General features: G+C 46.7%; 1 protein-coding gene across 1 annotated transcript in view; it reads left to right on the top strand.

Annotated features, from left to right (window-relative positions):
• Positions 1-15071, top strand: part of LOC147114865 (tyrosine-protein kinase FRK-like) — a 38349-nt gene extending 23278 nt beyond the window's left edge. The window contains exons 5-8 of the mRNA XM_085992897.1: positions 6171-6329; positions 6458-6636; positions 12360-12516; positions 12600-15071. Of these exons, the coding sequence (XP_085849023.1) occupies positions 6171-6329; positions 6458-6636; positions 12360-12516; positions 12600-12793 (689 nt within the window). The 3' untranslated portion in view covers positions 12794-15071. The remainder of the gene's footprint in view (positions 1-6170; positions 6330-6457; positions 6637-12359; positions 12517-12599) is intronic.
• Positions 15072-15450: the final 379 nt, after the last annotated feature.

The raw sequence follows: 15450 nt of genomic DNA, 5'->3' as shown, positions 1-15450 counted from the left end.
TACAACGAAATGTAGGCTTGCGGCTCCCGAGAGTGTACAATTTGGATTAGGACACTTAAACATTTCAACATACATTTGTACATATATATTAGCATAAATATGACCATAATAAAGTGAATAAAGTGCATCGGCAGATGTGCAGGCTTTAGTGTTTATTTGTGGAGTTCAGTAGGATGACAGCCCTGGGAAAGAAGCTGTTCCTAAATCTGGTCGTACGGGTGCGAATGCATCTGTAGCATCTTCCAGGTGGTAGGAGGGCGAACAGACTGTGGCTGGGGTGGGTAGGGTCTTTGATGATGGTCCGTGCCCTCCGTAGGCAGCGTTTCTGATATATATGTTCTATGGCCGGTAGCCGGGTGCCGGTAATGCATTGGGCAGTTTTGACTACCCGCTGCAGGGCTTTCCGGTCATGGGAGCTACAGCCGCCGTACCACACCGTGATACAGTTTGTCAGGATGCTCTCTATAGTGCAGCGGTAGAAGTTAGAGAGGATCGGGGGTGACAGATTACATCCCTTCAGCCTCCTCAAGAAATATAGGCGCTGCTGGGCCTTCTTCACCAGAGAGGAGGTGTTGAGGGACCAGGAGAGGTCTTCCGTGATGTGGACTCCGAGGAACTTAAAGCTGGCCACCCTTTCCACCTCCGCCCCATTGATGTGGATGGGGGTGTGACTTCCGCCTTAAGGTAAGTACAGGTAAGTAAAAGTTCTTTACACACTTTAGACACACCAAACACACTTACCTTTGCACTCATGCACCCATCACTCACCTGAGCGCTGACATCGCAACCCCTCCAACTCCTTCAACCCGACGGCCCACCTGCTCTACCTGGCGTGGTTTGGAGCCGTCGGGAAACCCACACGAAACCCCTCAAAATAGGGATTAGGCTAAAAACTGCCTGTGGCCGTTAATTGGCACTAATCCCTTCCCACCTGGTTTCGGCGGGTCCCAGTGTGGGGCGGGTACCCGCCGCCCCTGAAACTTACGTGGGGTGGGGTTTTGGGCGGGATGGTGTCGGGACCCCCGAATTTGGCATTTCCCCGCCCCCCCCACACGCCTGAAACCCCGCCTGACGGCTCCCTGAAAATTGACCCCAAAGAGTAGGAATAAATGTGTCTTTTTGAGGGTGGCAGGTGGTGACTAGTGAGGTACCGCAGGGATCAGTGCTTGGGCCCCAGCTATTCGCAATATCTATCAATGATTTGGATGAGGGAGCCAAATGTAATATTTCCAACTTTGCTGACGACACGAAATTAGGTGGGATTGTGAGTTGTGAGGAGGATGCAAAGAGGCTTCAATGTGATTTAGACAAGTTGAGTGAGTGGGCAAATACATGGCAGATGCAGTATAATGTGGATAAATGTGAAGTTATCCACTTCGGTAGGAAAAAAAGAAAGGCAGAGTATTATTTAAATGGTGATAGACTGGGAAATGTTAATGTACAGAGGGACCTGGGTGTCCTTGTACACCAGTCACTGAAAGCAAACATGCAGGTGCAGCAAGCAGTTAGGAAGGCAAATGGTATGTTGGCCATCATTGCAAGAGGATTTGAATACAGGAGCAAGGATGTCTTACTACAGTTATACAGGGCCTTGGTGAGATCACACCTGGAGTACTGTGTGCAGTTTTGGTCTCCTTGTCTCAGAAAGAATATCCTTGCCATAGAGGGAGTGCAGTGAAGGTTCACCAGACTGATTCCTGGGATGGCAGGACTGTTGTAAGAGGAGAGATTGGGTCGACTAGGCTTGTATTCACTAGAGTTTAGAAGAATGAGAGGGGATCTCATTGAAATGGATAAAATTCTGACAGGACAAGACGCAGGGAGGATGTTTCCCCTGGCTGGGGGGTCTAGAACGAGGGGTCACAGTCTCAGGATACAGGGTAGGACATTTAGGACAGAGATGAGGCGAAATTTCTTCACTCAGAGGGTGGTGAACCTGCAGAATTCTCTACCACAGAAGGCTGTGGAGGCTAAGGGCAGGATTTTCATTCAGGAGTCAGGTTGGAGGCGGGACTACAACTTTCGGGGTTGTAGCCCCGCCTCCATTGAGATGCGGCCAATCCACGCGATTTTATCTTGATTGACCTTGTTGAGCCTGCCCAGCGGGCTCAGCAGGCCAATTAACGTCACAGACTGAAATTTCATCTGTCAAGAGCTTTTGACAGATGAAATATCAACGTTTCACAGCTGTTTGAAGCTGTCAAACACTGACAGTCTTACTTCTAACATGAGTCCTTTTCCACAGACTCAGTTAGAAATCTCTCCTGCACAGAAAGCTGCAGGCTGTCACTTTTGACAGTTCGCAGCCATTCTGCTTTCTGTGCCGGTAAGGTGAGGGACTCCCGAGACCTAAAGGAAGGAAGGCTGAAAAGGTAAGAAAAGGTATGTAAAACTTATTTAATCACTTTAGACACACCAAACACACTTACCTTTGCACTCATGCACACATCACTCACCTGAACACCGACATCTCGACCCCTCCAAGTCCTTCAACCCGACGGCCCGCCTCCTCTAACTTGGCGTGGTTTGGAGCTGTCGGGAATCCCGCACTTCAACCTTAAAAATAGGGATTAGGCAGTTAATTGGCACTAATCCCTTCCCGCCTCAGGTAGGCGGGTCCCAGTGCGGGGCGGGTACCCGCCTCCTTTGAAACTGGCATGGAGGTGGGTTTGGGTGCGGGATGGGGTCGGGACCCCTGATTTTGGGATTTTAACCTCCCGCACGCCTCCAATCCCGAGTCCACGGCCCAATGAAAATCCTGCCCATAGTCACTGAATATATTTAAGAAGGAGACAGATAGATTTCTAGACACAAAAGTCATCAAGGGATATGGGGAGAGAGCGGGAATATGATATTGAGATAGAGGATCAGCCATGATCATTTTGAATGGTGGAGCAGGCTCGAAGGGCCGAATGGCCTACTCCTGCTCCTATTTTTCTCTGTTTCTATGTTTCTAAAAAAAGTTATAAAAGTTGCAAGCATACACAGAAATGAACTCAGACATAAAAACAGAAAATGCTGAAAATACTCAGCAGATCAGGCAGCATTTGTGGAAGAGAAACAGAGTTAACAGTTCAAGTCGATGACCTTTTGTCAGAACCCACTTTCTGTTTTTATTTCAGAGTTCCAGCATCTGTAGTATTTTGCTTTTGTATTAATTAATTCAGACCACTATGTGCTCAAGCAGGTTTACTTTCCATAAAAACATTCACCCATAAAATTTATTCACCCTAATATAACTTTTTCTTAAAACATGTCTACCCTTTGTGTCAGTTAACTTGCTTGGGCTCCTAATAAACCTCTACAGGTTGGTTCTTAAGTAAATTGAGGTTTAGCAGTGGGTGGCTGGGATGGTTCCCTGGCACCTTACAGGCCTAAGGTGATTCCTCTCTCAGGGAAGCAGCTGTCCCAGATGTGTATGTGGGTGGCCGACCATATGTGTGAAAACTGTCTCCATTGCCTCCGCATGAGATTGATGTTCCCTAATCATAGCTCTTTTGAAGACTGGACCCCTGAGGTCGTTGTTCCTGGGTTTTATAGCCAAAGGCAGTTGTTTCTCCACCCTCCATGGAGCAACAATTCTCTCCCTCTCTTCCACTTACTGGTCATCATTCTCACTAAAGCCTACTGCTTCACCCCTTGTAGTTCAACATTCGATTGGCTTTGTTATTTGCTCCTCTGCATTGGTTGGACATGTTGGCTCCAAAATTCTGATCATCACCAAGTTGGAAACCTGGTGGAAATCTTTTAGACAGGAGGCAGAACATAAGTTAGAACCTGGTCCCACTGAGATTCTGCCCATGTTTTACTAAGTTGTTTTCTAGTGGGGAAACAAAGATCAAATAACCCACTTGCTCCATTTGGAGCAGAATATGCCGAGGTAAGGTTTTTTTTTGGTCTTCCTTCCATTACTACAATTTTCCAGATTCTCCATTGGGGTAGGTACCACTAATGCACTTTACAGGTGCAGGTCACCTGCCTCAAGCATGCAAAGACTCTGGCCACGATTTCACCAGCGGAGATGGGATCGTGGCGGGAGAGGTGGTTGGCGGGTTCCGGTCCCACTCCCGGCTGCAGCCACTCTGTAAAAAGGATTTTCCGTTGATTGGGCTTGTTAAGCCCGCCCTGCGGGGTTCCCAGCCAATTAAAAGGAAGCGGGTCTGATGACATCATTTGATGACGCGTCATCAGCCGGTTTCCTTAAAGGGGCCATGGTCGCATTCATTTTGACAGTTGTGCTGTCAGTGTTCTGCAGCGTTGAGGTTCTGCAAACACTGACAAGCACTGCACAAAGGTGTACGGCTGCACCCAGGCTCTTGCATGACCAGCACGCAGGGAGGTTCTCTTCCCTTCCAAGGGTGGGAGACACCTCCCCAGGACACCAACGCAGCCTGGTTGCACATTGCACAGGAGGGCAAAAGCAGGGATGTCGTCAGGAGGACCTGGTTGCAGTGGCGCAAACCTTTCAATGATCTCAGTAGATCACGAAATGTTACTGAAAAGCCACACTCAACCTCATCCTGCTATGCTACTCATCACATCCCCATCACTCTGTCTTCCCTACCCTACTCCTGCACATCCTTACTCACACCAACTTACCTTGCACCTCCATCTGTCAATGGTGAGAGAGCTTGCAAAAGGAGGTGACAGTGGATAGAGAGTTTACTCCAAACACTTCCAAACTGCATACAGCTCAAAAGTGTCTTCCAAGTTCTGAAGGCTTAAGCTTCTGACATTGGAAAGTGACCAGCTGTGAAATGGCAGCTTTCATACCACTTTTGCAGCTGTCACCTATTCACAGCAATGGGGAGACATAGAGAACCTGACCTACTTACCTGACGTGATCTCCGAACGACGTGAACCCCATTAAAAATGTGGTAAAATTCTCTTCTTCTTAGGCAGTCCCTCGGAACCAAGGTTGACTTGCTTACACATTAAAAATGAGTTTGCAGGTGACTGATAAGTCCAATGCGGGACCTACTGTCTCTGTCACAGGTGGGGCAGACGGTGGTTGAAGGGGCGGGTGGGTGGGGTGCTTGGGTTGATGTGCGCTCCTTGTGCTGCCTGCGCTTGGCTTCCGCTTGCTCCCGGCGAAGGGACTCGAGGTGTTCGGCGCCTTCCCGGATGCTTCTCCTCCACTTTGTGTGGTCTTGGGCCAGGGATTCCCAGGTGTTGGTGGAGATGTTGCACTTTTTCCAGGAGGCTTTGAGGGTGTCCTTGAAGCATTTCCTCTGCCCACCTGGGGCTCTTTAGCCGTGTTGGAGCTCCGAGTAGAACGCTTGTTTTGGGAGTCTCGTATCGGGCATGATATCGGGCATGAACCCCATTAAAAATGTGGTAAAATAGAAAAAGGCTGACAAAATAGTAGTAAACAAGCACTTAACTAGTAGTTAAGTATCTTAAATGCCTCCCCACCACTTGGTGTGGGGTCTGTTCTGAATTCGAAGCCTTTGGAAACTTACATGGAGGTGGGTTCGCAGCGGGTTCACAACCTGCTATCAATCATTTAGATTTTGACAGCGGACCCGCCTCCAAACCCGCACTCTAAGCGCCGGCAAAATTCAGTCCTCTGTCTCCACAATTTGGGATGGGATATAATCCCTTCACCTCAGGTAGCCTTTAGGTCTGCTCCACCATTCTTCTGCCATTGGAACAGTCCTTTCAGAATTTCAGGGCCCTTGTGCATGAAAATTACTAAGACTCCTAGGTATTTTCATCCCTCATCCTTTAGTGTTTCAAAACCATTTATGGAGTATATGTATTGTTCCCTTTTGCTTCCTATGTACAGTGCTTTACATTTGTTTGTATTAAATTCTATAATTTCCAACCTGCCTCCTTCAATTCCACTGCCTCTCTCAGTGCTCTTTCCATGCATCATCTCAGTGGGAGTGACAAGTATGGAGGGACACTGCTGCTTCTCAATGGGGACTTTGTAACATGCCTGATGTACTTCCAATCCCCCCCACCACCCGCACACATCCTTTCTGCTGGGCCATGAGATGGCCCTGTCATTGTTGGCAGCACTTTTTGTTCTTGTGCTAACTGGTTGCTCTTGTAGTTTTCTAAGGGGGCTACTCAATCAGGTAGATGGGTCATCACCCTGAGCAGCAGTGTTTCACCTGTATTTGGAAATTTCCTTGCTGAATCAAACTGTAATTATGTATTTACAGATACTACAGATTCCAGCAATTTTCTGAAAGAAGCACAAATCATGAAAAACTTCCAACACCAGAATCTGATCCCTCTGTACGCTGTATGCACCAGAAAGCAACCTTTGTTCATTGTCACTGAATTGATGAAACATGGAGATCTCCTGAAATATTTAAGGAGCAAGTATCTGGAATACTTTAAGGCTAAACAATTTTTCAGATCATTCTGACAACCAACTATTGTGTTCTGAGAATATATACAAATACTTTGTGTGGTAGGGTTGACTGTTATGTGCATCTCTTTTCAGGATCTGAAGACTGTTTTACAGTTGCTCAATTAATAGACATGGCAGTTCAGGTTGCTGCTGGAATGTCATATCTTGAATCCAAATATTACATTCATCTGGATTTAGCAGCAAGAAATATTCTTGTGGGAGATAACATCATTTGCAAAATTTCAGACTTTGGACTTACTAAATTGTTAAAGGTAGGCACAGAATATACTTGTGTAAAAAACAGTGATGAAGAACTTGGTGATGCTTTAAGCTCATTTGCTCACTATTAGCTTCCATTAGTATTGTCATGTGAACGACTTAACTCATATTCAAAACTGCATTTGAGCAGTATAACTCACAGTGCTACATTTTATTCAAATCGGGGGGTGGGCAAATTATTTATAATATTCTATTTTTCAGGCTTCACTATCTGATTTTTTTGTTTTATTTTTCTTTCCTTAATTTGTAGTTATGTGCTCATTGAGGTAAGGGATGCCAATGCTCGGGAACAGAACATTTTCCACTTCCACTTTCATAGCCAATGACAAAGTAAAGCTTGCTGTTCGTTGTTGTAACAATGTGCCATAACTCTCAACCTAAGGGGTGCACCTTGCAAAGGGCCTGTGCAAATTTTTCCCTTTACACCAGTCACTATTATCACCTCTATGCTGAGAGGTTGTTTCCCCTGGTTGAAGAGTCTAGAACTAGGGGGTCATAGTCTCAGAATCAGGGGTCGGCCATTTAGGACTGAGGTGAGGAGAAATTTCTTCACTCAAAGGGTTATGAATCTTTGGAATTCTCTACCCCAGCAGGCTGTGGATGCTCAGTCATTGAGTATATTCATTCTCTACCCCAGTGGGCTGTGGATGCTCAGTCATTGAGTATATTCATTCTCTACCCCAGCGGGCTGTGGATGCTCAGTCATTGAGTATATTCATTCTCTACCCCAGCAGGCTGTGGATGCTCAGTCATTGAGTATATTCATTCTCTACCCCAGCAGGCTGTGGATGCTCAGTCATTGAGTATATTCATTCTCTACCCCAGCGGGCTGTGGATGCTCAGTCATTGAGTATATTCATTCTCTACCCCAGCGGGCTGTGGATGCTGAGTCATTGAGTATATTCATTCACTACCCCAGCGGGCTGTGGATGCTCAGTCATTGAGTATATTCATTCTCTACCCCAGCGGGCTGTGGATGCACAGTCATTGAGTATATTCATTCTCTACCCCAGCGGGCTGTGGATGCACAGTCATTGAGTATATTCATTCTCTACCCCAGCGGGCTGTGGATGCTCAGTCATTGAGTATATTCATTCTCTACCCCAGCGGGCTGTGAATGCTCAGTCATTGAGTATATTCATTCTCTACCCCAGCGGGCTGTGGATGCTCAGTCATTGAGTATATTCATTCACTACCCCAGCGGGCTGTGGATGCTCAGTCATTGAGTATATTCATTCTCTACCCCAGCGGGCTGTGGATGCTCAGTCATTGAGTATATTCATTCACTACCCCAGCGGGCTGTGGATGCTCAGTCATTGAGTATATTCATTCTCTACCCTAGCGGGCTGTGGATGCTCAGTCATTGAGTATATTCATTCTCTACCCCAGCGGGCTGTGGATGCTCAGTCATTGAGTATATTAATTTTCTACCCCAGCGGGCTGTGGATGCTCAGTCATTGAGTATATTCATTCTCTACCCCAGCAGGCTGTGGATGCTCAGTCATTGAGTATATTCATTCTCTACCCCAGCGGGCTGTGGATGCTCAGTCATTGAGTATATTCATTCTCTACCCCAGCGGGCTGTGGATGCTGAGTCATTGAGTATATTCATTCTCTACCCCAGCGGGCTGTGGATGCTCAGTCATTGAGTATATTCATTCTCTACCCCAGCGGGCTGTGGATGCTCAGTCATTGAGTATATTCATTCTCTACCCCAGCGGGCTGTGGATGCTCAGTCATTGAGTATATTCATTCTCTACCCCAGCAGGCTGTGGATGCTCAGTCATTGAGTATATTCATTCACTACCCCAGCGGGCTGTGGATGCTCAGTCATTGAGTATATTCATTCTCTACCTCAGCGGGCTGTGGATGCTCAGTCATTGAGTATATTAATTCTCTACCCCAGCGGGCTGTGGATGCTCAGTCATTGAGTATATTCATTCTCTACCCCAGCGGGCTGTGGATGCTCAGTCATTGTGTATATTCATTCTCTACCCCAGCGGGCTGTGGATGCTCATTCATTGAGTATATTCATTCTCTACCCCAGCAGGCTGTGGATGCTCAGTCATTGAGTATATTCATTCTCTACCCCAGCGGGCTGTGGATGCTCAGTCATTGAGTATATTCATTCTCTACCCCAACGGGCTGTGGATGCTCAGTCATTGAGTATATTCATTCTCTACCTCAGCGGGCTGTGGATGCTCAGTCATTGAGTATATTCATTCTCTACCCCAGCAGGCTGTGGATGCTCAGTCATTGAGTATATTCATTCTCTACCCCAGCAGGCTGTGGATGCTCAGTCATTGAGTATATTCATTCTCTACCCCAGCGGGCTGTGGATGCTCAGTCATTGAGTATATTCATTCTCTACCCCAGCGGGCTGTGGATGCTCAGTCATTGAGTATATTCATTCTCTACCCCAGCGGGCTGTGGATGCTGAGTCATTGAGTATATTCATTCTCTACCCCAGCGGGCTGTGGATGCTCAGTCATTGAGTATACTCATTCACTACCCCAGCGGGCTGTGGATGCTCAGTCATTGAGTATATTCATTCTCTACACCAGCGGGCTGTGGATGCTCAGTCATTGAGTATATTCATTCTCTACCCCAGCGGGCTGTGGATGCTCAGTCATTGAGTATACTCATTCACTACCCCAGCGGGCTGTGGATGCTCAGTCATTGAGTATATTCATTCTCTACCCCAGCGGGCTGTGGATGCTGAGTCATTGAGTATATTCATTCTCTACCCCAGCGGGCTGTGGATGCTCAGTCATTGAGTATATTCATTCTCTACCCCAGCGGGCTGTGGATGCTCAGTCATTGAGTATATTCATTCTCTACCCCAGCGGGCTGTGGATGCTCAGTCATTGAGTATATTCATTCTCTACCCCAGCGGGCTGTGGATGCTCAGTCATTGAGTATATTCATTCTCTACCCCAGCGGGCTGTGGATGCTCAGTCATTGAGTATATTCATTCTCTACCCCAGCGGGCTGTGGATGCTGAGTCATTGAGTATATTCATTCTCTACACCAGCGGGCTGTGGATGCTCAGTCATTGAGTATATTCATTCTCTACCCCAGCGGGCTGTGGATGCTGAGTCATTGAGTATATTCATTCTCTACCCCAGCGGGCTGTGGATGCTCAGTCATTGAGTATATTCATTCACTACCCCAGCAGGCTGTGGATGCTCAGTCATTGAGTATATTCATTCTCTACCCCAGCGGGCTGTGGATGCTCAGTCATTGAGTATATTCATTCTCTACCCCAGCGGGCTGTGGATGCTCAGTCATTGAGTATATTCATTCTCTACCCCAGCGGGCTGTGGATGCTCAGTCATTGAGTATATTCATTCTCTACCCCAGCGGGCTGTGGATGCTCAGTCATTGAGTATATTCATTCTCTACCCTTGCGGGCTGTGGATGCTCAGTCATTGAGTATATTCATTCTCTACCCCAGCGGGCTGTGGATGCTCAGTCATTGAGTATATTCGTTCTCTACCCCAGCGGGCTGTGGATGCTCAGTCATTGAGTATATTCATTCTCTACCCCAGCGGGCTGTGGATGCTCAGTCATTGAGTATATTCATTCTCTACCCCAGCGGGCTGTGGATGCTGAGTCATTGAGTATATTCAAGATTGAAATCAATAGATTTTTGGACACTAAGAGAATCACGGGATATGGGGATAGGGCGGGAAAGTGGAGTTGAGGTCGATGATCAGCCATGATCTTATTGAATGGCGGAACAGGCTCAAGGGGCCAATGGTGACAAACAAAGGATAGTTTTTAAGATGCAAATCCAATTTCACACTTCCACTTCGGAGCTCGCCTGCTGGCAGTGCATATTAGAACCTGGAATGCACGAGGTACATGACTTTCTAACCATCTATATATATAAAATGGTTGGTCCATCTGTCTTTCTGTCTTTCTGTCTGTTTGTCTGTCTGTTTGTCTGTCTGTCCGGCTATACAATCAAAAGTTATAGAGCGTACCTACACATATGTTATATCAAAAGAAAGCTTATCATTAGGGGACTCTAATAGGCATATTTACTTTTTGGTCAGACAAAAATTGTTCCGACAGTATACAAAAAAGTTTCAAAAAATGGCAACATTCCACTCATTAGCGTTGAGTGACGTGATGGTTGACCAATCGTACAGGGGATTAACCTGATGGTTGACCAATCAGTGCGTCATGGGGTCATTTCATTGCGTGCGTGGGCGGGCCTAATCCTTCTGAGCTGAGGTGAGTGGTGGCCATCTTGATTCCTAACTCTTGATTTTTTTTTACCACTTTGTGTGTGTGTGGAGGGGATTTTGGGAGCGAGTTGAGGTGAGGAAGGGTTTCCCTGGTGGTGGCCATCTTGATTCCTAACTCTTGATTTATTTTTCCCACTTTGTGTGTGTGTGGAGGGGATTTTGGGAGCGACTTGAGGTGGGGAAGGATTTCCCCGGCAACCGGGCCCGGGCCTGGGCCTCTCTCACAGCCTGTAGCCCCTCAGGAGGGCGGAGGTGGGGGGGGGAAGAAGGTTTTCCCCGGCAACTGGGCCCGGGCCTCTCTCACAGCCTGTAGCCGCTCAGGATGGCGAGGGAGGAGGGTTATCCCGGCAACCGGGCCCGGACCTCTCTCTCAGCCTGTAGCCACTCAGGAGGGGGGGGGAGGGAGGAGGGTTACCCAGGCAACTGGCAGCATCTCACTCTCCCCCCCAGTCTCTCTCTCTCTCTTCCCCGCGCAGCCCGAAAGCCCGGGGGAAGAGGGAAATGAGCAGGTGAGCGGCGGCGTCTCTCTCTCCCCCCACCGCAGCGAAAGGCGTTTGTCTGCCGCCCGGCCAACCGGGTCCAAAGGCCCACCGCGTTAACGATGAGGAACCCCGGGCTCACTTCGGAGCGATGGGCACCCAGCCTCCCGATATCGGAATGACTCTGTTCTGGTACCGGAAAGGAGGCAGAGACAGGGGGAGGGAGGGAGGGAGGGAGAGGGGTGAGGAGAGGGGCAGGGAGGGAGAGGAGAGGGGCGGGAGGGAGAAAGAGTAAAGCAGGGAGAGACAGGGGCAGGGAGAGAGAGAGGGTGAGGGAGGGAAAGAGTGAGGGGGTTGGACAGGGAGGGAGAGCTCGCCTTCTTCCTTCCTTCCTTCCTTCGCAGGGAACCATCGGGCCAGGCCTGAGGCGCTCCTTCCCCCCCTCTCTCTCCAGGCTAATCCCGAACTAAATCCAGCAGTCTCTCTCTCTCTCTCTTCCCTCCCCATCTCTCTCTTCTCCCCCCATTCTCTCTCTCTCTCTCTCTATCCCTCCCCCTCTCTCTTTCCCTCTCTCTCTCTCCCCCCCAGTCTCTCTCTCTCTCTCTCCCCCCCAGTCTCTCTCTCCCCACCCCAGTCCCTCTCTCTCTCTCTTCCCCCCAGTCGCTCTCTCCCCCCTTCCCCCCAGTCGCTCTCTCCCCCCCAGTCTCTCTCTTATCCCCCCAGTCTCTCTCTCTCTCTCTTCCAACAACAACATGCCCTCAAAAAACCCTCAGCACTGCCGGGCACTCCAGCTAGTTTAAGATAAATGGGTTGAAGCTACATTTAAATAGTGGATGTCATATGACTGCATTAAGCATTTGTTCACTATTACCAAAACAGTCATTTTTAATTAATCTTATGATCCTAGAAGGTTATAAAAATGTGAAAGTTTGATTCTGTAATTAACAAAAATGTATTATAATTACAAGCTTCTCACAACAGGGTGCCACTGCTGCTGAAATACCTGATAGTCAACTTCCTATTAAGTGGACTGCCCCAGAAATTGCAATTACGAATCAGGTTTCTATGAAATCTGATGTGTGGTCCTTTGGTATTGTTCTTTATGAGATCACTACTTATGGGAAAATACCATATCCTGGTAAGTGTATTAATATACAATATATAATTTTATTGACTGATAGTTTTTACTTCAGCTTATACTGAAATTTTCTGAAATTGCAGGAATGTCAAATAGAATGGTCTTATTAGAACTGGTCCAAGGCTACAGGATGCCATGTCCTAATGGCTGCCCACAACCCATCTACAACATTATGAGAGAATGCTGGAATGAAGTTCCATCTCAAAGGCCATCATTTAGTACATTGAAACTACAATTGGAAGACTTCATCATAACCAATTTCAGTCCTTTATATTAACCATCTTTGAAATGAGAGAGACTTTTATTTTATTTGAGATTACGAACAAAATGAAAAAGGCATCAAAATGAATATTAGGCCTTATTTTGCGGTAGACATAATGGTAAGGATAATAGCGCTCACAGTTATTTACGTGGAAATTGGACAGCAACGTCCGGCGACCGCACATGCGCAGTTAAACGTGAAAATCAGGATGTTGCTCCTGCAAAAGCTATCTGATAACGGTGTCTCGCTGTCTGACACAACATGGAAATACATTGAAGGACATGAAATTCCTGTACTTACTTGATATATATGAACTAAACTTGCCACAAAAAGTTAGGGCTTGTCTATTCCAGAGTAAATATCATTTTAATGCCATGATAGGTCTTAATTACTACCAAACAACCTCTCTGGCACTGAAAATTAATTTTTACAAGTGTGGAGTCTCATTCTTTCAGGTTTTAATTATTGTTTTCTGTTTCTTTTCCCTCTCTTAGTCCAATCTTTCTTTCGCGCTCTTTAATTTGCTTTCTGTTTGACACTGAATTAAATATTCTAACTGACACTTCTTGGTTCAGACTCTGCTCTGTTCATTAACAATTCTTCAATCTGATTGGTTAAGGAGAGACACAGTTGTTTGTCCCATTCACACAGGTCCCAGATTCCCTCTAGAGGGCGCTGCACTTTTTCGATTATTGGCTGACAGGAACATTCAGTGCAAAAACCCATACAAAGTCTATGGGCAAGTGTAAGTGTAACAAACTGTGTGCTGTTGACTGCAAGATCTGGTCCATTGTTAATGTATGCTTTAAAAGTACCCATCCAAATTCTTCTATTATCACATGGCCTTTGTATAAATATTGTACAAAACCACTATGCTTTCACCAAAATACTGCCACTTGTCACAAAGAAGTGAGTAAATGTTATAAAGTTAGTAAAACTGCGCAGCAAATTTGTATTAAAACAAATCTTTTTATTTAGCGCTAGAGTTGACTGTCCCTCCTCATCCTTCTTGACTTGTCTGCAGCCTTTGACACGGTTGACCACTCCATCCTTCTCCAACGCCTCTCCACCATCATCCAGCTGGGTGGGACTGCACTCGCCTGGTTCCATTCTTATCTATCTAATCATAACCAGAGAATCACCTGCATCGACTTCTCTTCCCGTTCCAGCATCGTTACCTCTGGTGTCCCCCAAGGATCTATCCTTGGCCCCCTCCTATTTCTCATCTACATGTTGCCCCTTGGCGACATCATCCAAAAACACAGTGTCAGTTTCCACGTGCGCTGATGACACTCAGCTCTACCTCACTACCTCTTCTCTCGGCCCCTCCACGGTGTCTAAATTGTCAGACAGCTTGTCCGATGAGCAAAAATTTTCTCCAATTGAATATTAGGAAGACCGAAGCCATTGTTTTCAGTCCCCGCCACAAACTCCATTCCCTAGCCACTGACTCCATCCCTCTCCCTAACATCTGTCTGAGGCTGAACCACACTGTTCTCAACCTTGGTGTCATATTTGACCCTGAACTGAGCTTCTGACCACATATCCACAGCATAAGAAAGACCGCCTACTTCCACCTCCGTAACATCGCCCATCTTCGCCTTTGCCTCACCTCATCCGCTGCTGAAACCCTCATCCAGACTTGACTATTCAAACGCACTCCTGGCTGCCCTCCCACATTCCACCCTATGTAAACTTGAGGTCATCCAAAACTCGGCTGCCTATGTCCTAACTCTCACCAAGTTCCGTTCGCCCATCTCCTCTGTACTCGCTGACCTACATTGGCTCCCAGTCCAGCAACGCCTCGATTTCAAAATTCTCATCCTTGTTTTCAAATCTATCCATGGCCTCGCCCCTCCCTATCTCTATAATCTCCTTCAGCCCCACAACCCCCCCAAGATATCTGCACTCCTCTAATTCTGCCCTCTTGAGCATCCCTGATTATAATCGCTCAACCTGTGGTGGCCGTGCCTTCTGTTGCCCAGGCCCTAAGCTCTGGAATTCCCTGCCTAAATCGTTCCGCCTCACTACCTCTCTTTCCTCCTTTAAGACGCTCCTTAAAACCTACCTCTCTGCCCTAATTTATCTTTATGTGGCTCGGTGACAAATTTTTTGACTTAAAATACCCTGTGAAGCACCTTGGGACGTTCTACTATGTTAAAGGTGCTATATAAATACAAGTTGTTGTTGTGTTGCTAATTGTTACAGTAAAAAAGTGCCATAATATCTGCAGTTACAGCTAAGCCTGATTGTGAATTGCTGTACAATGTCCAGAAAAAATTAAATAAACAGTTTGATGTATTTATAAAGTCACAGCAGTATAAATGCATACTATGCAGTGCTTTCATTTTTACATTTAATAGCACACAACATAATCCAGACCATTATCAGTTCTGCTTCTCTGTTGCAGCTTTATAATTTCTTGTTTTGAGTACTTGTTTCCCTATTTCTATATACTAGATTTGTCAGCATTCAAATGAGGAAATAAACGAGCAATGTGCTCAGATGCACCCGCAGTGCAGCAGCGCCTGGGCCCTGTATTATCAATACAAGCCAACTTAGAAAACAAAGGAGAGATGACCAAAAACTTCAAAATAGCTGACACAGCCCTCCAAAAGCTGATGACGGAAAAACAGTTCTAAATATAGACCTGTGACATATGAAGTCAAGTA

Source organism: Somniosus microcephalus, chromosome 7, assembly GCF_052327205.1.
Source record: "Somniosus microcephalus isolate GS21.2 chromosome 7, FLI_Smic_1.0, whole genome shotgun sequence".
Classification (NCBI taxonomy): Eukaryota; Metazoa; Chordata; class Chondrichthyes; order Squaliformes; family Somniosidae; genus Somniosus; species Somniosus microcephalus.
This window is presented reverse-complemented; position numbering and strand designations above follow the sequence as displayed.